General features: G+C 43.3%; 1 protein-coding gene and 1 long non-coding RNA gene across 2 annotated transcripts; one reads left to right on the forward strand and one right to left on the reverse strand.

The window, feature by feature from the left end:
* Positions 1 to 1,459: 1,459 nt before the first annotated feature.
* Positions 1,460 to 17,094, reverse strand: LOC115192430 (myocilin). The gene is made up of 5 exons (XM_029750922.1): positions 16,197 to 17,094; positions 7,725 to 7,790; positions 4,669 to 4,761; positions 2,715 to 2,926; positions 1,460 to 2,533 (listed from the first exon to the last, which is right to left on the reverse strand). Exons 1-5 carry the CDS (start codon positions 16,681 to 16,683, stop codon positions 1,961 to 1,963), a joined length of 1,431 nt encoding a protein of 476 aa, XP_029606782.1. The 5' UTR covers positions 16,684 to 17,094; the 3' UTR covers positions 1,460 to 1,960.
* An 11-nt stretch (positions 17,095 to 17,105) lies between these two features.
* Positions 17,106 to 18,190, forward strand: LOC115192432 (uncharacterized). Its single transcript, XR_003877926.1, has 2 exons — positions 17,106 to 17,654; positions 18,050 to 18,190. It is a non-coding gene; the product is annotated as an uncharacterized LOC115192432 (long non-coding RNA).
* The last annotated feature ends 6,325 nt before the right edge of the window (positions 18,191 to 24,515 follow it).

The following is a 24,515-nucleotide window of genomic DNA, read 5'->3' on the forward strand; positions in this document are numbered from 1 at the left end:
AGTTGCCACCCTTTGCCTTGATGACAGCTTTGCACACTCTTGGCATTCTCAACCAGCTTCATGAGGAATGCTTTTCCAACAGTCTTGAAGGAGTTTCCACATATGCTGAGCACTTGTTGGCTGCTTTTCCTTCATTCTGCAGTCTAACTCATCCCAAACCATCTCAATTGGGTTGAGGTCGGGTGATTGTGGAGGCCAGGTCATCTGATGCAGCCCTCCATGACTCTCCTTCTTGGTCAAATAGCCCTTACACAGCCTGGAGGTGTGTTTTGGGTCATTATCCTGTTGAAAAACAAATGATAGTCCCACTAAGCGCAAACCAGATGAGATGGTGTATCGCTGCAGAATGCTGTGGTAGCCATGCTGGTTAAGTGTGCAGACAGTGTCAGTGTCACCAGCAAATCACCACCATACCATCACACCTCCTCCATGCATCACGTGGGAACCAAACATGCGGAGATAATCCGTTCACCTACTCTGCGTCTCACTAAAACGCAGCGGTTGGAACCAAAAACCTCACATTTGGACTCATCAGACCAAAGGACAGATTTCCACCAATGTCCATTGCTCGTGTTTCTTGGCCCAAACAAGTCTCTTCTTATTGGTGTCCTTTAGTAGTGGTTTCTTTGCAGCAATTTGACCACAAAGGCCTGATTCACGCAGATGTTGAGATGTGTTTGTTACTTGAACTCTGTGAAGCATTTATTTGGGCTGCAATCTGAGGTGCAGTTAACTCTATCCTCTAACTTATCCTCTGCAGCAGAGGTAACTCTGGGTCCTCCTTTCCTGTGGCTGTCCTCATGAGAGCCAGTTTCATCATAGCGCTTTATGGTTTTTGCGACTGCACTTAAAGAAACTTTCAAAGTTCTTGAAATGTTCCAGATTGACTGACCTTGACTGACCCATGCCTTAAAGTAATGATGGACTGTCGTTTCTCTTTGCTTATTTGAGCTGTTCTTGCCATAATATGGATGTGGTCTTTTACCAAATAAGGTTATCTTCTGTATACCACCCCTACCTTGTCACAACTCAACTGATTGGCTCCAGAGCATTAAGAAGGAAAGGAATTCCACAAATTAACTTTTAGCAAGGCACACCTGTTAATTGAAATGCATTCCAGGTGACTACCTCATGAAGCTGGTTGAGAGAATGCCAAGCGTGTGCAAAGCTGTCATCAAGGCAAAGAGTGGGTACTTTGAAGAATCTCAAATATAAAATACATTTGATTTGTTTAAAACTTTTTTGATTACTACATGATTCCATGTGTTATTTCATAGTTTTGAGGTCTTCACTATTATTCTACAATGTAAAAAATTGTAAAAATAAAGAAAAACCCTTGAATGAGTAGGTGTCCAAACTTTTGACTGGTACTATATATATATATATGCCATTTAGCACTTTTATCAGTCATGTGTGCCTACTAGAAGTCATTGATTTTTACACAAACATAAACAAGTCATTGTTATTTAGAATGGATAACTTTTATTTGACCTTTGTATGAATTTGTACATAATGTAATAGTGGTGTACAATGCACAGGTCAGAAGGAGTTTTATACACAATACAGTTTGTATGATGACCAATGGTACAGTATGCAAGAAGTACACTTCATTATTTATTCTTTGCCCCCTCACCTCCCTTTCAACACTATACATCAAAACACAATTAAAGCCAATCTCTGACAACCAAACAGTAGAAAAATAATTCCTCTATAAACATGTTTGTGGACTGTGCCACAGCAAAAGCCTTCCCACAAACAAGATACCTGCAGGGGTTTTTATTCATAACACAACTTGCTTGAAAAAGCTTCATCTCAATCACTGCTGTGGCCAGTTTTGGTAACTACTAAACCTTCACATTCATGAAGGTGGTAAATAATAGCATTCTAACCACTGACTACCACACTAACTGCTCTAAAGACAAGATAAAGTCTTTTTGAAAGGTTTTTGTTGTGAGTTTCTCTACTGGTGACCCAGCCTGACGTCGTAGGAGACAATGTGGAAGTTGTCCCAGGCGTGCAGCTTCCTTTGGGCAGGGTTATAATCCACCATGCTGTTGTAGCGGTACTTATTCCTGAAGGGTAGCGCCACCTGCTTCCCCTGGCCAGTAGCTGTGTCGAACATAAAGTTGATGGTGGTGTTGGGAGCAGTGTAGCTGGCAACCGTGTAGAGACGGCCACAGATGACGAAAGCGTTAGCCACGCTGTTCTTCCTGATGCTGGTCTCCCAGCTCCTCTTCACCGCCAGGTTGTGTGGGTCCAGCTGGGACACCACGATGGCTCCTTTAGCCTTGTTGGTGCTGTAGACGGCCCACAGGCCCTGCTCGTCCACCCCCAGATCCACATCGGTGTAGCCGCCCCAGGAGTAGGGGAACTGGCCGTGGAAGCCGGCGTGGGGCAGGTCTCGGCGGGCGGCGATGCTCTCAGATGCCAGGTCGTACCTCAGCAGGGTGCGGCTGCGGCGGCGCTGGTAGTACAGAGAGCCGCGGTACAGAGTCGCTCCTGTACTCTCCACTGGCTCCGGCAACAGCAACACCTTGAAATAAATAATGATAATACAGTCTGGTCAATGGTCACACTTTACATTATACATCAATATGTTATCATCCCTTAATGGTTAAGGTGGGGTTGGTTAGGGGGTAAGGTAACTTGATCTTAGATCTATGGTTAAGGTTAGCCTCTAGGTCTATCCCATGCCAGTCAGTCCAGTCACCCACCTTTGAGGGGTAGCCTTTAGAGAGCTGGTCCATGTCCTCGTAACCAAACAGCTGTCTGACCTCTGACCCCACTGTATCGATGCGCCACACCATCTTCCCTCCGTAGGGCGCCACAGCCTCCGGATCCTGCATCCACACCCCATATTTACCAGCTATACTATCAGCCTTACGATGGGACACTGGCTCTCCTATTGATATCAACTCCCCACAGCCTGGGAGAGAGGAGGGGGGGAGGGAGAGAGAAAGTAGTTAGAGAGATGAAAAGAGAGATGGGTAGATGGGGGGGGGGGGGGCAGTTATAGGGACAGGTCATTAGATGTCAGGGGTGACAATGCTATTTTCTACTATTGAGATGCACCCTGGAAGAGAGAGAGACAGAGGAGAGAGGTGTGTGTAGAGAGAATCTGTGGTAAATCCTGTTTTTGGATAGGGGTAGGGAGGGAAGAGGTAACGGCTGCTGAAAGATCTGAGAGATGATCATTTCTCATAACGGAGACAGATAGCAGGTCTACAACGGTTTGGCATCTCTGCTAATTACCAAGCCCTATGAGTGTGTGTGTGGCACCGGGTTAGTAGAAGAGCAGCTGAGCTGAGAGTCATCAGATACAGGAAGGAATCCTCCACCACTTCAAGCCTCTCACTGAGAAAATGATCAGGCTGCTGTATATTTACCTCTTCCTAAAATACCTTTAGGATATTCCAGACAGAGTGCTGTGTGTGTAAGGGCGGGGGGGTTATATAATTATATACAGGCACGGTCATCAACGATATGAATAACTCTGGCACAAACATGAATCTCAACATGTTTATTTTGTCGACTTTTCAGTCTTTCTAGATGTGACGGAAACCGCAAGGGAAATGTGCCGAGGTAAACGCGTATGGTGGAGATAATCCTATCATAGCTGTGCCCCTCAGTGTGTTCAGTATGGTGGAGATAATCCTATCATAGCTGTGCCCCTCAGTGTGTTCAGTATGGTGGAGATAATCCTATCATAGCTGTGCCCCTCAGTGTGTTCAGTATGGTGGAGATAATCCTATCATAGCTGTGCCCCTCAGTGTGTTCAGTATGGTGGAGATAATCCTATCATAGCTGTGCCCCTCAGTGTGTTCAGTATGGTGGAGATAATCCTATCATAGCTGTGCCCCTCAGTGTGTTCAGTATGGTGGAGATAATCCTATCATAGCTGTGCCCCTCAGTGTGTTCAGTATGGTGGAGATAATCCTATCATAGCTGTGCCCCTCAGTGTGTTCAGTATGGTGGAGATAATCCTATCATAGCTGTGCCCCTCAGTGTGTTCAGTATGGTGGAGATAATCCTATCATAGCTGTGCCCCTCAGTGTGTTCAGTATGGTGGAGATAATCCTATCATAGCTGTGCCCCTCAGTGTGTTCAGTATGGTGGAGATAATCCTATCATAGCTGTGCCCCTCAGTGTGTTCAGTATGGTGGAGATAATCCTATCATAGCTGTGCCCCTCAGTGTGTTCAGTATGGTGGAGATAATCCTATCATAGCTGTGCCCCTCAGTGTGTTCAGTATGGTGGAGATAATCCTATCATAGCTGTGCCCCTCAGTGTGTTCAGTATGGTGGAGATAATCCTATCATAGCTGTGCCCCTCAGTGTGTTCAGTATGGTGGAGATAATCCTATCATAGCTGTGCCCCTCAGTGTGTTCAGTAGAGCTTCAGTGGATCTCTCCCTGTCAGGCTCTTAACATATAGAAACACATGCAGTCCCTCATGTTCTGGTGTTGGTATTTGCCCTGGTATTTAGTGTTATTCTTGCCTGTGTATTAATAGCAATATTTGTTTTGGGGCTGTCAGCAGGGAGGGAAGTGTTGTGTGTGCAGGGTCATGCTGTGCAGGGGTGGAGAGGGGGTAACTGTAATAGTATTGGGACTGTTGAAACCACATCGGGTTAATGACCAATTTGATATATCCAGGTGTGTGTCTCACCTGTGCTGTCCTCAGTACTAGGAGCAGGAATCTCAGTCACCTCAGCCTTCAACTCCTGGAACCCTGCATTGCCACCATTCCGCCATGCTGGGTCTGAAGGAGACAGACAGACAGACAGACAGACATCAGAAAACAACCGGTGGTACAACGTTGAGAAGCTCTGATTGAGACACAGGCTTTGGGGTGTCGAGTTCTGCCTCCGCCAATGAATCAATCTTCAATTGCAGTGCTCTTCAACCCTGGACCTAGAGAGAGCTACAGAGCGGGAACTGTGCAGGCTTTAGTTCTAGCCCCGCACTAACATACATCACCTCCACAATGTAGAGCTTTGTGAGTAGATGTGTTTTACTCATGTTTATTAAAGACTATGATTAGAAAGATAGGCATATGCACATTTTGTGGTTTTCATTCGTTTTTCATCATTACATCTCAAACAACCAGCCTAGTTTGTTCATTGCTCATGAAAAAAGTATACTCATTGCAAGTGATTGTAGCAAAACAATACAGTCACGATTAAAGGAACTGTGCAACTGTAACTGTGGGTGTGCAAATGAGCTGCACCTAATAGTTTGCACATGCTAATTCTGTTTTGATTATGTGACCAAGCTATATATCCCCCGGAATGGGCACATAACGCCAACTAAATGGGCTCGGGCGCATCTGATCGCGCACTAAACAGTTGAATGCAAATATCTGCTGATAAACGATTCTCCAATAAAAATAAGGATTTTTTTGTTGTTGCCTGAGTAAGCCTTTAGAAAAGGAGGACCAACTGAACAACCAGGTGCCCTTGTACCGACCCTCTACAACCTGCTCATCCCTGAGAGCTACCATGGCACAGCGAGTGGAGAGCTATTCCTCCAGCATGACAGCGGACCAGGAAAAGACAGGTTTCTCATCTTCACAACGGCACGTAACCTGGATTTCCTGTGCGAGTCCGTGTCCTGGTGTGTACTGCCCTACAAAGGCAAAGTGCAGTAACTACTGTACGTAAAAAAAAGTTACTGCAAAATATCTAGACTGACACCAATTTCTGGTACTTCATGATATATCCTAATCGACTGGCTTGTTCTTGTGTCAGAAAAATAAATACCACATTAATCACATTATAATATGACTTTTTTTTTGCCAAATTTGTAGTTACTGCACTTTGCCTATGTAGGGCAGTGCAGACGGATCATTCAAAGCGGCCCCACCCTTGTTACGGCAGTCGTACACCATTTTGTGTCTGCGACAGTCGACCGGGATTCCAGCAGCCTATATTTTACTGCCCTATAAGTCTGAGGTAAGCATCAACAATTAGCATACTATTGATGTTGTATTAAGGGTTCATTTTCAAAATGACAGTAATGTCGAGTTGAACATGCAATTCATCTTATGTCTATATATTTAAAAAAAAAATGGAGATACAGTATATATAGTACAATCATGCGTTGGAGGCAGTGTTGGGGACTCTGAAAATATAGTTTACCAATTACTTCACACTGGAAGAAGTTTAAGCTACCCGTAAGAAAAACAGTACACTTAGCTAAAGTTACTTTGAAAAAGTAGTTCACTACATCTAAACTATATCTAAATCTGAAATTTCTACAAATTGGAGGAACAGATCACTCTCGAGTCAGATGTTAACAGAATGTATAATTTAGCCTATTAAACACAAAAAACTATGTTTCAAGTGAGAATTAGGCAGGTCTGATGCCGAAAAATGAAGGAAATTATTGCTTACTTCTACAATATTTTATTTTAGCAATAAAATGTGTGTGTAGTTCTAGTAGTTAGCTATAATGCTACATGGCAAAAACTCTATTAACTAATACCACCAAGATTTGAATTTAGTTCAACTACCACTAAGCCACTGCAAAATAGAATTAAATTACTAGTTGAGTTACATGTAGTGCACTACTCCCCGACACTGGTTGGAGGCACTGAGGAATTTACCCCAAGACAGCTGGCATCAATGTACCGCAGCGACCCCGATTTCACCCTCCACCTCAAGATGCTCCCTGCGCTCTTGTTCATCCCACCCGCTGATGTAGAGAGATGCTATGGAGATCTGGAAAAGCTGATAATCCCCACATCCTCTGAAGAACAGGAGCTGCGCAAAGTTGTGAGCCACTTTGAGGGAGATACATTGGGCACTGGAGATCACTTTGAGGGAGATACATTGGGCACTGGAGATCACTTTGAGGAGTCTTCACCAAAAGAGCACCGGCATTTGCCATAGGTATGTTTATTTTCTAAATGTGGAACTACTACGATGCTGTCAAGCAGCAAGACTTTGTGGAGATCAATAAAGCAGTGAAGGATTGGCATCGGGCCTGCAGGGCACTTGCTGGTCCCACAAACCCCACGGTTTTGGAGTTAATCGATGCCCTGCGACAACAACATGCTCTGACTGAAACTGAACTGGAGCAGTACCTCGCTGGCAACCTACCACCACCAGAGAGTCCGCAGTAGCTTGGAGAAGGTAAAGCGGCTTGTGGAGGACTACCACAATCTACCCCTAATGTATTACCTGAGACGCAGTGCCTACACATTCCAGCTGCAGGTGTGATGACTGCAACACAGCAACCCTCAGGAGCAGATGGAGCACCTCCTAGCACATCTGTCCATGACACTGGACACTGCCCACTGGACAAAGACTGGTTGAATCAACGCTGTTTCCACATCATTTCAACAAAGAAATTAAATGTGATGACGTTGAATCAAAGAAGGAAAAGTGATTGGATTTGCAAAAAAGTCAACGGAAGGGAATTTTGTATTTTCTTCACCCAACTTTGAACCTAAACGCAATAACATGGTGACATATTTTGTTGATTTCACATTGAGTTCACATTATCTGACAACTCAACCAAAACTAGATGTTGAAATTACTTCATGGCCTAACTAGTCTGCTTGTATTTGAAGTCTATCTTATGGCATATTTTTGTAATTATACAAATTTTGTGGTAAAACTGGGATATTTGTTATTTATTGGTTCACTTTATTCATTCTGTTGAAATTATATTTGTACACACACATGCAAACACATGCTCAGTGGTACCACAGAAGCTTACCTCTCAAACTGCCAGTGTCCCCTTGTCTTCCAGCACTGGATACCAGGTGAGAGAGAACACCAGCATCTGCAAACACATCATGGATGTAGAATCACACACACTTTTTAACATCACAGTACAATGGACACACTGACTGGCAGCACCAACCCTGACCATGCAGTGACCACCGAGCCCAGAGCGGCCTACATCAGCCAGCCATGGGGTCTCTGTGTGTGTGTGTTGGGAGTGGTGAGGGGGTCTCTGGCAGCACTACTGACAGCAGGGAATGTAAGAGGAGAAAACAAACACTCCTGAGTGGATTCCCAGCTGCTGTGGAGTCTGCCGGACTGTTGAACACACACACACACGCAACCTTTAGTCTTGAAGGCCCAGACCTGCCTTGCTACCACAGTTAGCCATTCCTCATACCAGTTTAGTTCAACTGGAACAAGGCCAAAAATTCACCCAAGCCTCACCCATCACTCCCCCTCTCCTCTGCCCCCCCCCCCCCCCCCCCCCCACCATCCCCTCAGAGAACCATTACAGTTGAGAGCTTCTAAACTAAACACTTCACCTGTGTTGATAAACAGCAGCAGTGACTGGGTCTATAACAGTGATGGATGCTAACATGTTAACAGCCTCATAATTATGCAATGCATGTGTGTTAGTGTGCACGTGTGTGTGTGTGTACGTGTGTACGTGTGTGTGTGTGTGTGAGAGAAGAGTTTACTGGCTCCTAATGAGCCATAATGATGCAGAACATGTTAGTCTTAGCCTCTGGAAACTGATGTTGATTTCCTATTTTGATGGAGACCCTAATGAAAAAATACTATAGTATACTATGGTATAAGTACTATAGTATTCACTGTAGTGTTTTTGTAGACTTTACTGTAGTATTCACTGTAGCATACTGTAGTATTACAGTTAACTATAGTATAAATACCATATTAAAGGAAAACTGTAGATTATACTGTAATAATGAATGTAGTAGTTTTGGGGATTGTAGTACACTGAAGTATTTACTGCAGTGTTTTTGCAGACTGTAGTATACTGTAATATTTACTGTAGTGTCTTTGCGGACATCACTGTCGTATTTACTATAGTGTTTTTGTTTTTATTATCTTTGACATAGAAGTGGAGGCTTTCTCCTTCAGGAACCCTACTGGAGAAATACTAAAAGAGCACATTTTCCAAAACCTGTAAGTAGGTAGGTAAGTAGATAAGACTTGGGTCTGAACGAATATTTCAGAGCTTGTGCTCTCTTCTATGAACTGTAGGGAACACAATATATGGTCTATGTAGGTTTCTCACTTATGGGTGGCACAAATTGCGATATGGGGGAGGGGAATGGACAGAGTACATGCACATTTAATAAAGTAGTATTTACTATAGTTAAAAAAGTGTAGTGTTTTTGCGGATATTACTGTATGGTGTTTTTGTTGTGGATAATACTTTAGTATTTACTATAGTATTCTATAGCAGGGTTTCCCATTTGGGTTTTGTCCCAGCACTACACAGCTGATTCAAATAACCCACTCATCATCAAGCTTTGATTATTTGAATCAGCTGTGTAGTGCTGGGACAAAAATTAAAACATACACCCAGGGGGAAAACACTGTTCTACAGTATACTACAACATTCTATAGTAAGTACTACACATGTGGGGAGAAGGTGTGAGTTTGGGGTAAAGTTGGGGGAGGAGGAGGAGAAGTGTGAGGAGTGAAGCAAGGGAGACCAGAGTCACGTTCAACAGGCATAAACGGAAGAAAAGAGTTGTACTGCCTGAACTTGCCCAATAAGAATGGTCATTTACATTTGCTTCTGTTCATGTCTTGTATGACCTGGATCAATGGATGCTTTCTAGGCAGAAGGGTATGGGAAGAGGAGGGTGGTGGAGTGAGGAGGGGTGAGGGAGGGTGAGGGGAAAGAGTCTCGCTTCCCTGAACCACAAAACAGTTCCCAGGGGGGCAAGGTCATTCATTATCTCAGGTAAACAAGCGCACATTGTTTTGTGTGTGTGTGTGTGTGTGTGCGTGTGTGTTTGATGAATATAAGGGCAAATCTGGCAGAACATCATGACCACAGCAAGTCCTCACAGACTGAAACACCAAAGCACTCATACCCATGCTCCCTGAGGATGGCCCAATCAAGCCTTCTGACCCTGCGCTATTAGAGTTATTAGAGCTGAGAGGAGGTAAAAGGCTCATATTTGGCTGAAGGTCTCAGTCTCTCGACACAGTCCACCTTCACGTTGCTGTGTAGCGGAGCTGTTGTTCTTGGATGCAGCCAAACTCACCATGTGTCTGTTGGCTTGGCTGTTGTTGATAGCATTTATTCCACAATAACAGTGCCTTTTCCTAAGCCATTAGACAACTTGCGTAACAGAATCTATTTAGGGGGAGGTGAGTCAGTAACTAAACATAAGTAAACTAAACAAAAAGAAGAAACTATACTATGGAACAAAGATACATTTTACAAAGAATGATAGTAAAAAGCTCTGGAGGACCTTAAATGAAATTCAAGGCAGAAAAGCTAGCTCAGATTCATCCTTCATTGAGGCTGATGGCTCATTCATAACAAAACCCTTCAATAACTTTTCTGTTGACAAGATTCGACAACTTAGGCATGACATGCAAACACCAAATGCTGAGCCTTCATATTAATGCATAACGGACCAAATAATGAAAGTCAAGCACTGTAGCTTTGAATTCTGCAAAGTCAGTAGTAATATTTTCACCTCTTCCACACTATCTATAAAAACCACCTGGAAGTGACAACCTGGATGGTAAATTCTTGGGGTTGGTAGCGGAATACATTGCAACTCCTATTTGCCACATCTTCAATCTGAGCCTAGAAGACGGAGTGCCCTCAGGCTTGAAGGGAGGCAAATGGCATTCAGCTGACCAAAAATCGCAAAGCAACCTTTAATAGTTCCAACAGCAGACCAATCAGCCTGTTACTGGTGCTTAGCAAACTTTTTGAAAAAATCTTGTTCGACCAAATACAATGTTATTATACAGAAAACAAATTAGCAACAGACTTTAAGCATGCTTATAGAGAAGGGCACTCAACATGCGCGGCACTGACACAAATGACTGATGATTGGATGAAAGAAACTGATAATAAGAAGACTGTGGGAGCTGTTTTGTTAGACTTCAGTGCAGCCTTTGATGTCATTGATCAGCAAGAAATAGACCTCTGAACCTTTCACCTATTACTACCTGTCAGGGCAAGGAGATTGAGGTTGTAACCTCATATAAATATCTTGGAATTTTGATTGATGATGGCCTCTCTTTTAAAATGCATATTCAACAACTTACAAAAAAATTGAAGCTGAAATTAGGATTTTATTTTAGGAATAAGGCTTGTTTTTCTTTTGAAGCCAGAAGGAGGCTAGTATCAGCTACATTTATGCCTTTACTAGACTATGGGGATATTTTATATATGAATGCTTCCGCTCAGTGTTTGAGATCAATTGACACCCTTTACCATGGCACTCTGAGATTTATTTTAAATTGCAAAACCCTTACGCACCACTGCACTTTGTATACCAGGGTTGGCTGGCCTTCTCTAGTCACTCGTAGGCTCAGTCACTGGTATACTTTTATTTACAAAGCCATTTTGGGTTTACTACCTTTTTATTTGGGCATTTTTATTGTTCAGAAATGGGGTGGGTACTCTCTTCGTTTGCGGGACTTTATCCTGCTAACTGTTCCAAATGTCCGAACTGAATTTGGTAAAAGGGCTTTTATGTAATCTGCACCATCGTCTTGGAATGCCTTACAAAATACTGGATGAACTTGTCCCGATTGGTATTTTTAAATCACGGATGAATGATCTGGAGACTGATTCCCTGACATGTCAATGTTTTTAATTAGCTGTTTTTGATTTTGTTATATTCTTTGTTAATTCTATGGTTTTTACTAGATTACTTGTAGTTTTTCATGTTGTTTGTCTGTAATTTTTGTAATGACTTGGCGCTGCCTATCTTGGCCAGGACGCTCTTGAAAAAGAGATTTTAAATCTCAATGAGCCCTACCTGGTTAAATAAAGGTTAAATTAAATTAAAAATTAAATCATTACATATTACTGAAAAACATAGGTGTTATGGATTAACATCCTCTGCCTTATCATGGATGGACAATTACCTATCTAATAAAACACAGAGGGTTTTCTTAAATGGAAGTTGAATGCTGTGTGTGGTGTACCGCAGGGCAGCCGGGCTTGGACCATTATTGTTTTCTGTGTTTACTAATGACCTTCCACTGACCTGTGTGTACACGTACGCTGACGACTCAACAGTATACAGTACACGTCGGCTACCACAGTAAAATAAATAACGGACAACCTTAACATAGATCTCCAATCAGTTTTAGAATGGGTAACTAGCAATAGGCTGGTACTAAATCTAAAACATTTTTGGGACTAAACCAACCCTAAACCTCATATGGATCTATAATTGAATAACGTGGCTATTGAGCAAGTTGAAGAGACTAAACTGCTGGGTGTCACCCTAGATAGCATGCTGTCATGGTCAAAACATATAGACTCAATGGTTACTAAAATGGGAAGAGGTTTGTACATGATAAGGCTTTGCTGTGCTTTCTTGATATCTCAGTGAACCAGACAGGTCTTACAGGCCCTAGTTTTGTCGCACCTGGTCTACTGTCTAGTTGTGTGTTCAGGTGCGGCAAAGAAGGACATTGGCAAATTGCAGTTGGTCAAAAACAGAGCAGCACGTATTGCACTTAGATGTACACTGAGGGCGAATGTCAATGACATGCATGTCAATCTCTCCTGGCTCAAAGTTGATGAGAGATTGACTGCATCACTAGAGATCTTTGTGCAAGGTGTTGATGTTATGAAGGTACCGAACTGTCTGTTCAAGCAGTTGGCACTCAGTTCGGACACTCATTGGTATCACACAAGACATACAGCCAGAGGTCTCGTCACAGTCCCCAGGTCCAGAACAGAGGCTGGGAAACACGCAGTATTAAATAGAGCCATGACTACATGGAACTCTCTGCCACCCCAGGTAACTCAAGCTAGCAATAAAACCAGATTCAAAAACCAGATAAAAGAACACCTTATGGCACAACGGAGACAGAGGTTTCCAGAAACAATATGAGTGGCATCAAACCAACGTCATTGTGGAGGCACAATGTTCACATGGTTGACCATCCGAAACAACCTCATCTTGTAGATGCCTGATTCTGACTGACCAGCCCTTTCTAACCACTGTTTAACCAGGAAATCCCATTGAGTTAAACAATAAAGAGAGACATTAAAGCATGGTCTGTTATAACATGGCCTGTTTTGATGTTACCCAGTAAAGAGCCTACCGTATTTGAACTAGTCTAGTAAAACTGAGCTCTATCAGCTGCGGTCAGGAGGGGATTTATGGTGGGTTTGTTAAGTGGTTGGCTGTTAAAGCCAGGAACCCACCCGCAAAGGACCCCTTTACCTAGCATCAACACACTCGTGTGAGCACATAACACGCGCCAATGCACACACACACATACACACGCACACACACACAAACATATGGTTTAACGGTTTACTCCTCTCTTCCCTTTTTCATGTGTTTCCTCCTTCTGAATGTGATTTATTTAAAGAGACCAGCAAATTTGATAAAAGTGTGGCGGTATACAGTAGCAAGCACAGCGGCATCTAGTGGTCAAAACCGGGTACTTTCATGCACATTTATGGTAAATAATGCTAGCGACTTCTAATTTAGCTGGGGGGGCATCACCAGATTCAAAGGGAATACAAGACATAGTATGGAGAAGCAATACCCCTAGCCACAGCCCCATACTACTTGTCAAACAGAGAAAAAGAGAACTGATACTGTATACTGTTGTTGGGGTGGGATTGGCATGGGGTGTGGGGGGGTCCGCTTTTGACCAATTTGTTGGGATTCCTCATGTCTTACTTATTTATAGGAAGAAGTTCGGTCCAAATCAGAAATTATTTCTTAACAATCTAAAATGGTTGGTGTCAAAATCCTTGTTCTTGTGCTTTTTGAGGTGGAACAATGTTTTAGCCTGCAAGTGCTAACATGAGGATCAAACCAGATGCCACAGAGCCATGCAGGGAAATGATGAACTTCTTTTTAGGTTTAGAGTGTGTTGAAGGGCAGCACTCCCCTATGGGGAGGTAGTGGATGGGGAGTTGGGGAAGGAGGATTTACGTGGTGGTGGTGGTGGGCAATGTCAGCTTTACGAGACAACATAAATCCCCCTCCCCACACACACACCCTTGATGGTCTGAGTCAAACATCATCAAAGCCCTAAGGTAAGATGGAAATGGCACTCTAACATGTCTTGCTTGTCTTTTCTTACGTTGGAATCACGCCCCCCCCCCCCCCCCCCCCCCCCCGGTAATGTAGAGGGAAGTTAAGGGAAGCACCATCATAAAGAAGGCTCTGGTTGTAAATAAAAGACTAACCCTGGCTGTCACTGGCTGTCCTCTAGAACCTTCTCCCTCCCTCCACTCTTTAAACAGATAGCTGAGAAACCTGACACTACTTCGACCTCCTTGTGTTGCCCAAACACAGACATGCACACGAACACACCCACCCATATCCACACAAACACTTCTGTGGAATCCTCTCCGTTACAGGAAAGCGCCTCATCATTGAGTGTGTGCGTCACATTTTTACTCAGCTCTTCCAGTTAACTCAGAATCTCCTGACTTTCCTACAAAACCACAAGACACTTGATGTACAGCAAACATACAGTTGAAGTCAGAAGTTTACATATCCCTTAGCCAAATACATTTAAACTCAGTTTTTCACAATTCCTGACATTTAATCCTAGTAAAAATTCCATGTCTTAGTTCAGTTAGGATCACCACTTTATTTTAAGAATGTGAAAGGTCAGAATAATAGTAGGGAGAATGATTTATTTCAGCTTTTATTAATTTCATCACATTCCCAGTGGGTCAGAAGTTTACATACCCTCAATTAGTATTTGGTAGCATTGCCTTTAAATTGTTTAACTTGGGTTAAACGTTTCAGATAGCCTTCCACCAGCTTCCCACAATAAGTTGGTTGAATTTTAGCCCATTCCTCCTGACAGAGCTGGTGTAACGGAGTCAGGTTTGTAGGCCTCTTTGCTCACAGACGCTTTTTCAGTTCTGCCCACAAAGTTTCCATAGGATTGAGGCCAGGGCTTTGTGATGGCCACTCAATACCTTGACTTTGTTGCCCTTAAGCCATTTTGCCACAACTTTGGAAGTATGCTTGGGGTCATTGTCCATTTGGAAGACCCATTTGCAACCAAGCTTTAACTTCCTGACTGATGTCTTGAGATGTTGCTTCAATATATCCACATACATTTCTATCCTCATGATGCCATCTATTTTGTGAAGTGCACCAGTCCCTCCTACAGCTAAGCACCCCCACCCCCGTGCTTCACGGTTGGGATGGTGTTCTTCGGCTTGCAAGCCTCCCCCTTTTTCCTCCAAACATAAAAATTGCCATTATGGCCAAACAGTTCTCTTTTTGTTTCATCAGACCAGAGGACATTTCTCCAAAAAGTACAATCTTTGTTCCCATGTGCAGTTACAAACCATAGTCTGGCTTTTTAATGGCGGTTTTGGAGCAGCGGCTTCTTCCTTGCTTAGCGGCCTTTCAGGTTATGTCGATATAGGACTCGTTTTACTGTGGATATAGATACTTTTGTACCTGTTTCCTCCAGCATCTTCACAAGGTCCTTTGATGTTGTTCTGGGATTGATTTGCACTTTTCGCACCAAAGTACGTTCATCTCTAGGAGACAGAACGCATCTCCTTCTTGAGCGGTAAGACGGCTGCGTGGTCCCATGGTGTTTACACTTGCGTACTATTGTTTGTACAGATGAAAGTGGTACCTTCAGGCATTTGCTCCCAAGGATGAACCAGACTTGTGGAGGTCTACAATTAATTTTCTGAGGTCTTTGCTGATTTTGTAATTTTTTTCCCCATGATGTCAAGCAAAGAGGCACTGAGTTTAAAGGTAGGCCTTGAAATACATCCACAGGTACACCTCCAATTGACTGAAATGATGTCAATTAGCCTATCAGAAGCTTCTAAAGCCATGACATCATTTTCTGGAATTTTCCAAGCTGTTTAAAGGCACAGTCAACTTAATGTATGTAAACTTCTGACCCACTGGAATTGTGATACAGTGAATTATAAGTGAAATATTCTGTCTGTAAACAGTTGTTGGAAAAATTACTTGTGTCATGTACAAAGTAGATGTCCTAACCGACTTGCCAAAACTATAGTTTGTTAACAAGAAATTTGTGGTGGTTGAAAAATGAGTTTTAATGACTAAGTGTATGTAAACATCCGACTTCAACTGTATGTCTCCGAGCCAGACTGGAGAACACCTCCACATGCCACAGTCTGTCTATAAGTGGTGTAGGTCTCAATCAGGAATAATATGAGCTTTCTCTCCCCAGTAGGAGAGAAGAAGGAGGACAGAACAAACAGACAGATGTTGTTACTTACCTCCGGCAAGTCGCAGACCACTATCCTGTAGTGGGACGCTGGGAGGCACCAGAGGGGGTTGCGGGTAGCAGGGTCTGCTCTTCAGTCTCTCCGTCTCTCTCCTCATCTCCTCCACCCTTCTCTGCAGCCCCTCCACATCTCTCTCCAGATGCTCCTTCTCTCCCTGCAACAGGCTCCTCTCTCCCATGGCCTGGGTCAGAGCCTCCTGCAGACCAGCCTGGGACCCAGCCCCAAGCCCAGGACCCCTTGTCTCCCCTCCAGTCAGCCTGGCCACCAATACCTCCAGCAGGCTGAGTCTAGTCTTGAGCCCCTCCATCTCTGGCCCTCCGGAGGCTGTATGGGGGCAGCTGGTCTCGCTGGGGCTGGGCACGGTGAAGGTGTACTGGCAGTGCCCGCTACGGTCGTTGCCTCTCCAGATAGTGGCACGGTCCTGCCCCTCACCATATTGCAGCAGACAGAACACACAAACATTAAGCAGCAGCCACATGGTGGATACTAACACAACCAAACAAGTGGGCTACACACAGATGTAGACTAGACACGGTTCTTCTGGTCTCGCTCACTCTCTTTGTCTCATCAATGTCTCTCCTATTTCACTCTGTGTTTCAGCTCTTCTTTCTCTGTCTTGCTGTGGTGATTGCCCCGTTATCACTTCACTTAGTTCTGGCCCAAATGTTCTCCTTCTCCTTATTTCTTATTGTTATTTATCTTACTTTATTTCCCTAATGTGTTACTGCTGTCTTGCCGTCTGCCTCTCTCCCTCTCTTCTCTCTGTTCTGGTCTGTTTGTTTCTCAGGTCAGGGTCCTCAGGTCTCTGAGTCCCTCTCAACAGTTCAGGGATATTTATACAATCTGGGAGGGAGGGAAAGAGAGCGAGGAGAGTGAGGAGAGGTGAGAGGGGGGCAGGGAGAGAGGGAGGGAGGAGAGGAAAGAGAAAGAGGGGGAGGAAGAAAAGCCAGGAGAGAGTGTTTTTCTGGGATTGTCTCAACAACAAATACATTCCAGCGCCCTAGGAGTGTTTGTATGTATTTGTGTTTGCACGTGCTTGCTGATGTGTGTGTGTGTGTGTGTGTGTGCATGTGCATGTGCAAAGAGGGTAAGCAAGGAGAGGGTGGCTCTCAGTTTCCTTTGCCCTCATCCTTTTGAAATCTGTTGATGTTTCTATATCCAGTAGCCCTCTCTGCCAGCAACCACAGGGCTGGGTTATCTGTAGCTATATGTGGTGTTTGATTCAGGGGTGTAGGGGGGCTTGGCAGGGGAGTCTCCCCAGGGAAATGAGGAGTAGGTGGGCCTTGGGGGATTGAGTTACCTCCCCCCAGAGACGGAGAGCTCCATGGGTGGCAGGGTGTTCCCTTATGGCGCAAGAAGACGATTGGTTCGTAATGAGAAATACTGATCGCTTACAGGACACCTGACCTATGCTGTCCAGATTCCAACCACCATTCGGAAGGGCTGGAGGTATGAGTCAATCAATAGCTGGATTAATTGCGAGTGTGTGTGTGCATGTATGTGCATGAGTGTATGTGTGTGTTCACAAGGTGATTTTCCACTCAGCCACTGGGGTTTAAATCTCTAGTTTAATATAACACGAGTCACACGCCATAAAACCACACCTGCTTTAGACCCTTTTATCCCTCTCTCACTCATATACTCTCTCCCTCTCTGTCAATCCCTCTGTCTTTCACACAATAACAATAACATCAATTCTATTTCTTTTTTTTCTTTCTTTGTCTGTATATGGTATCTATGTATGTATGTACATTATTTTACTGCTCTAGGGATGTAATTATTGTTTGGATAAACTTATTTACTATTGTTTTTTTTCTCCACTCTTTATGCGATGCACAATGCAGAGAACACTGGAAGAAGAATGATAATTGAATTACCATAGTGAATTATTGTAACGTTTGTTTGTGTGTCAATTTTTCCCATAAGGGATGAATTGCCAATTGGCGATTTGACATGAAAATAAATTCATTCATTCATTCATTCAACAGGCACGCACAGCCACTGCCCACCAGACAGAACTCTATCTCTCCCTCCTAACTCTCACGCATTGCATAGTTTTATGATCCCTTGTTTATTTCCAGAGATGGATGAAAGGTTAGCATGTTTACTCAGAGCCCAGGGAGTCGAAGGGAAGAGAGGGGGGGAGAGGAAGTGGGAGGGAGTGGGGGAGAGAGGGAAAGAGTAGGGAAGTGTGGGAGAGGTGGGGTCAAAGGTTAGAATGGTGAGAGAAGTTAAGAATGGCAAAGGGTGGGAGGTCAAAACATTGAGCTAGCTCACCAACTCGCTCGGAGGGCCCTCCGTGCCCTCCGTGTTAATGACGAAACTCCAAGAGTGACTTCCAGAGAGTGGCGATGAGATCAACAAACCCATCAACTGCGGGACACATTCTTGACTTGAATGATCCAATTCATGTTCCACTTTTAAATAATGAAACGAGCATGAAATTTAAATGAACAAATCTCCCCTATTGTTTTACAATCTATAAACCTCAGTAACAGTTAAACATTTAATTTGGGAGGTAGTTCATCTGTTACATATATTGGGAGGTATTTCATCTGTTACATGTGTAAAGTCTCGAAATCAGACATAAACAAATGCAGGTGACATAATTAGGCACGCCTAAGAAATTGAGCAAACTCCAAACATATCGCAGTGTATGTCGGGATAGCACTTCACTCTGAAGCCTGGCTAGCTCAGTCGAAGTGGCTTTCTGAGGGTCGAATTTGCCTCTACACCCTCGATAATTTTCACTCCCTCAGCTTTGGGACACTTGTGCAAATGGCAGAGGTGCGCATGATACACACATGGCAGAGGTGCGCATGATACACACATGGCAGAGGTGCGCATGATACACACATGGCAGAGGTGTGCATGATACACACATGGCAGAGGTGCGCATGATACACACATAGTAGAGGTGCGCATGATACACACATAGTAGAGGTGCGCATGATACACACATAGTAGAGGTGCGCATGATACACACATAGTAGAGGTGCGCATGATACACAAATGGCAGAGGTGCGCATGATACACACATAGTAGAGGTGCGCATGATACACACATGGCAGAGGTGCGCATGATACACACATGGCAGAGGTGCGCATGATACACACATGGCAGAGGTGCGCATGATACACACATAGTAGAGGTGCACATGATACACACATAGTAGAGGTGCGCATGATACACACATAGTAGAGGTGCACATGATACACACATAGTAGAGGTGCGCATGATACACACATAGTAGAGGTGCACATGATACACACATAGTAGAGGTGCACATGATACACACATAGTAGAGGTGCGCATGATACACACATAGTAGAGGTGCGCATGATACACACATAGTAGAGGTGCGCATGATACACACATGGAGGGCTGGGGGGATTGGTACAGGCCAGCTCTGTTTCCAACGGCAGGATTTTTGTTAGCTGGCACAGCTTCAATAACACCTCTGATTGGATGACAGAGGAACTTGGCAGTAACACAACCCCTGATTGGTCGGAAGATTGGTGGGGTATGTGTCTGATTAAGGAAACCAGTGATTTTGGATCAGTATTATTAGCCTGGGCACGTCTTTATAGAACCCATTACAAATGGGCAAGGGAATAAGGGGAGGAGAGAGATGAGGGAGAGAGGAGAAGGAATGGAGGGAGGGAGTACAGTAGTTAAACCACAAACAGGTACTTTGTCTGTGTAAATCCTGGCTGGTGTTTCCTCCATGTTGTCACCCTGCTGAATATGTACGTAGTGCTACTGCTTTAGCCAACAGTATGAGTGGTGAATATCGAGTACAGAGTATACTGGGTTGTTGTGATGCTTATTTATTCTCTACTACTTCCTCCAGGTAGCCACATTCACCTCCCCCATCCTCCAACTGTCTGACCCCTTCTGTGACTGGTAGTGTGTGTGTCTGATTCCCTGGTCCCTCAATAGGCTCATGTGTCCTGTAGTGAAAAACAGGAGGTTGGCAGAGCAGAGAGTTCTCCCAGCTACCATGCATCTCTATGTTTCTCTCTTTACCGGTATGACTGCTCCTATGTCTGGAATCTGACATCACCCATCCGTAATTGGACCAACACACACTGTCCTGCCAAGGCGTGTGTGTGATAGTAGCCCACTAAAGTACAAACATCTCTCTCTCCCGGAGTGATGAAGATTAAGGATGAAGAAGAGCCTGCGAGTGTCTTACAGAACTGTAACCTTTATAACCAGCAGTAAACTATACCAGGGGTTTTCAAACTGGGGTCCACGGCCTCAGAGGTATTGCAGGGGGTCAGCAAATAAAATGTTTAAAAAGAAATATACACTACCGTTCAAAAGTTTGGGGTCACTTAGAAATGTACTTGTTTCTGAAAGAAAAGCTAATTTTTTGTCCATTAAAATAACATCAAATTGATCAGAAATACAGTGTAGGTATTGTTAATGTTGTAAATGACTATTGTAGCTGGAAACAGCTGATTTTGAATGGAATATCTACATAGGTGTACAGAGGTCCATTATGAGCAACAATCACTCCTGTGTTCCAATGGCATGTTGTGTTAGCTAATCCAAGTTTATAATTTTAAAAGGCTAATTGATCATTAGGAAACCCTTTTGCAATTATGTTAGCACAGCTGAAAACTGTTGTGCTGATTAAAGAAGCAAGAAAACTGGTGACAAAGCTCTAGAGTTCCTCTGTGGAGATGGAAGAACCTTCCAGGGCAACCATCTCTGCAGCACTCCACCAATAGGGCCTTTATGGTAGAGTGGCCAGGGGGAAGTCACTCCTCAGTAAAAGGCTCCTGACAGCCCGCTTGGAGTTTGCCAAAAGGCATCTTAAGACTCTCAGACCATGAGAAACAAGATTTTCTGGGCTGATGAAACCAAGATTGAACTCTTTGGCCTGAATGCCAAGTGTCACAATTGGAGGAAACCTGGCACCATCCCTACAGTGAAGCATAGTGGTGGCAGCATTATGCTGTGGGGATGTTTTTCAGCGGCAGGGACTGGGAGACTAGTCAAGGTCAAGGCAAAGATGAATAGAGCAAAGTACAGAGAGATCCTTGATGAAAACCTGCTCCAGAGCACCCAGGACCTCAAACTGGGGCGAAGGTTCACCTTCCAACAGGACAACCACCCTAAGCACACAGCCAAGACAACATAGGAGTGGCATCAGGACAAGTCTCTGATTGTCCTTGAGTGGCCCAGCCAGAGCCTGGATTTGAATCCAATCGAACATCTCTGGAGAGACCTGAAAATAGCTGTTCAGCAATGCTCCCCATCTAACCTGACAGAGCTTGAGAGGATCTGCAGAGAATACAGGTGTGCCAAGCTTGTAGAGTCATACCCAAGAAGACTCAATGCTGTAATCGCTGCTAAAGGTGCTTCAACAAAGTACTAGGTAAAGGGTCTGAATACTAATGTAAATGTGACATTTCAGTTTTTTACTTTTAAGAAATTAGCTTAAATATCGAAAACCTGTTTTTGCTTTGTCATTATGGGGTATTGTGTATAGATTTATCAAGGGAAAAAAACGACTTAATCAATTTTAGAAAAAGGCTAACATAACAAAATGTGGAAAAAGTCACTCATTCAAGGGTTCAAGGGTCATTCAAGGGTTTTTCTTTATTTTTACTGTTCTATGTGTGGCTCAGTTGGTAGAGCATGGTGTTTGCAACGCCAGGGTTGTGGGTTCGATTCCCACGGGGGACCAGTACGGAGAAAAATGTGTGAAATGTATACATTCACTACTGTAAGTCGCTCTGGATAAGAGCGTCTGCTAAATGACTAAAATGTAATGTAATGTTCTATATTGTAGAATAGTAGTGAAGACATCGAAACTATGAAACAACACTTGGAATCATGTAGTAGTCAAAAAAGTGTACAACAAATCAAAATATAATTTATATTTCAGATTCTTCAAAGTAGCCACCCTTTCCTTCTTAATGCGTTTGAGCAATAAGTTGTGTTGTGACAAGGTAGGGTTGGTTAAAGACCAGGTCCATATTATGGCAAGAACAGCTCAAATAAGCAGAGAGAAACGACAGTCCATCCTTACTTTAAGACATGAAGGTCAGTCAATCTGGAAAATTTCAAGACCTTTTAAAGTTTCTTCAAGTGTAGTCGCAAAAACCATCAAGCACTATGATGAAACTGGCTCTCATGAGGACCACCACAGGAAAGGAAGACCCATAGTTACCTCTGCTGCAGAAGATAAGCTCATTAGAGTTACCAGCCTCAGAATTTGCAGCTCAAATAAATGCTTCACAGAGTTCAAGTAACAGACACATCTCAACATCAACTGTTCAGAGGAGACTGTGTGAATCAGGCCTTCATGGTCAAATTGCTGCAAAGAAACCAATACTAAATAATAAGAAGAGACTTGCTTGGGCCAAGAAACACGAGCAACCTACATTAGACCGATGGAAATCTGTCCTTTGGCCTGATGAGTCCAAATTTGAGATTTTTGGTTCCAACCGCCATGTCTTTGTGAGACGCAGAGTAGGTGAACGGATGATATCCGCATGTGTGGTTCCCACCGTGAAGCATGGAGGAGGTGTGATGGTGTGGGATTTCTTTACTGGTGACACTGTCTGTGATTTATTTAGAATTCAAGGCACACTTAACCAGCATGGCTATCACAGCATTCTGCAGCGATACACCATCCCATCTGGTTTGCGCTTAGTGGGACTATCGTTTGTTTTTCAACAGGACAATGACCTAAAACACACCTCCAGGCTGTGTAAGGGCTATTTGACCAAGAAGGAGAGTGATGTAGTGCTGCATCAGATGACCCGGCCTCCACAATCACCCAACCTCAACCCAATTGAGATGGTTTGGGATGAGTTGGACCGCAGAGTGAAGGAAAAGCAGCCAACAAGTGCTCACATAAATTATGTGGGAACCCCTTCAAGGCTGTTGGAAAAGCATTCCAGGTGAATCTAGTTGAGAGAATGCCAAGAGTGTGCAAAGCTGTCATCAAGTCAAAGGGTGGCTACTTAGAAGAGTCTCAAATATAAAATAGATTGATTTGTTTAACACTTTAGTTACATGTGTTATTTTATAGTTTTGATGTCTTCACTATTATTCTACAATGTTGAAAATAGTAAAAAATAAAGTCCGAACTTTTGACTGGTACTGTATATATATTCTTTTTTGTATTGGATAGAGACTGTCACTGACCAATAACCTGCATTATAAAGGGAATGGCCACTACATTTTAGTCACTATGGAAGCACCAATAAGGTCGCTCTCTCACCTTTGCAACAAAAGGGGACAGATTTATGCGGGAAGCATCAAAGGGGAAAGGGTAGGAGAGGAAAATGAGTGATTTGTTTTTTATATTTTCTTGTGAATATATGCCTACTACGAAGCTTGTGGATTGATCAGCACTATTTCCCCCCAATTGCTCAGAATTTTACCCCGATTGCTCAGTTTGGCCGGAGCGGCCAGCTCTAGGTAGAGTCTTGGTGGTTCCAAACTTCTTCCATTAAGAATGATGGAAGCCAATGTGTTCTTGGGGACCTTCAATGCTGCCCTTTTTGAATTTACCAAAGGTGGACTCCAAGTTGGAGAAACATGTCAAGGATGATCAATGGAAACAGGATGCACCGGAGCTCAATTTCGAGACTGATAGCAAAGGGTCTGAATATTTATGTACATAAGGTATTTCTGTTTCTTAATTTTAATAATAAAAACCTGTTTTCACTGTTATTAGGGGGTATTGCGTGTAGATTGATGAGGAACATTTTTTATTTAATCAATTTTAGAATAAGGGTGTAACATAACCAAATGTGGAAAAAGTCAAGTGGTCTGAATTCTTTCCGAATGCACTGCATGAGAGGTTGTATCATGGCTCACTCTTCACAGAAGAAAAAGAAAACCCATAAAGAATTAGAAATACTACAACAGAAAATCAACGACTTAGAAAGAAAACACTGTTTAAATAGAAATGCTGACAATAACATACTGGAGGACTGAACTATCTAGTTACATACATTAAGATTTGGTATATTATAAAGTGAAACAAAAGGCAGAATTATTTGATAGGCGTTTAGTTTGAAATGTTTGTGTTTGTAGAGAAAAAAAAAACATGCAGAAAAGATAATGAACTACACTGCTCAAAAAAATAAAGGGAACACTAAAATAACACATCCTAGATCTGAATGAATTAAATAATCTTATTAAATACTTTTTTCTTTACATAGTTGAATGTGCTGACAACAAAATCACACAAAAATAATCAATGGAAATCCAATTTATCAACCCATGGAGGTCTGGATTTGGAGTCACACTCAAAATTAAAGTGGAAAACCACACTAG

The sequence above is a fragment of the Salmo trutta genome, chromosome 4, assembly GCF_901001165.1.
Source record: "Salmo trutta chromosome 4, fSalTru1.1, whole genome shotgun sequence".
In the NCBI taxonomy this organism is placed as follows: Eukaryota; Metazoa; Chordata; class Actinopteri; order Salmoniformes; family Salmonidae; genus Salmo; species Salmo trutta.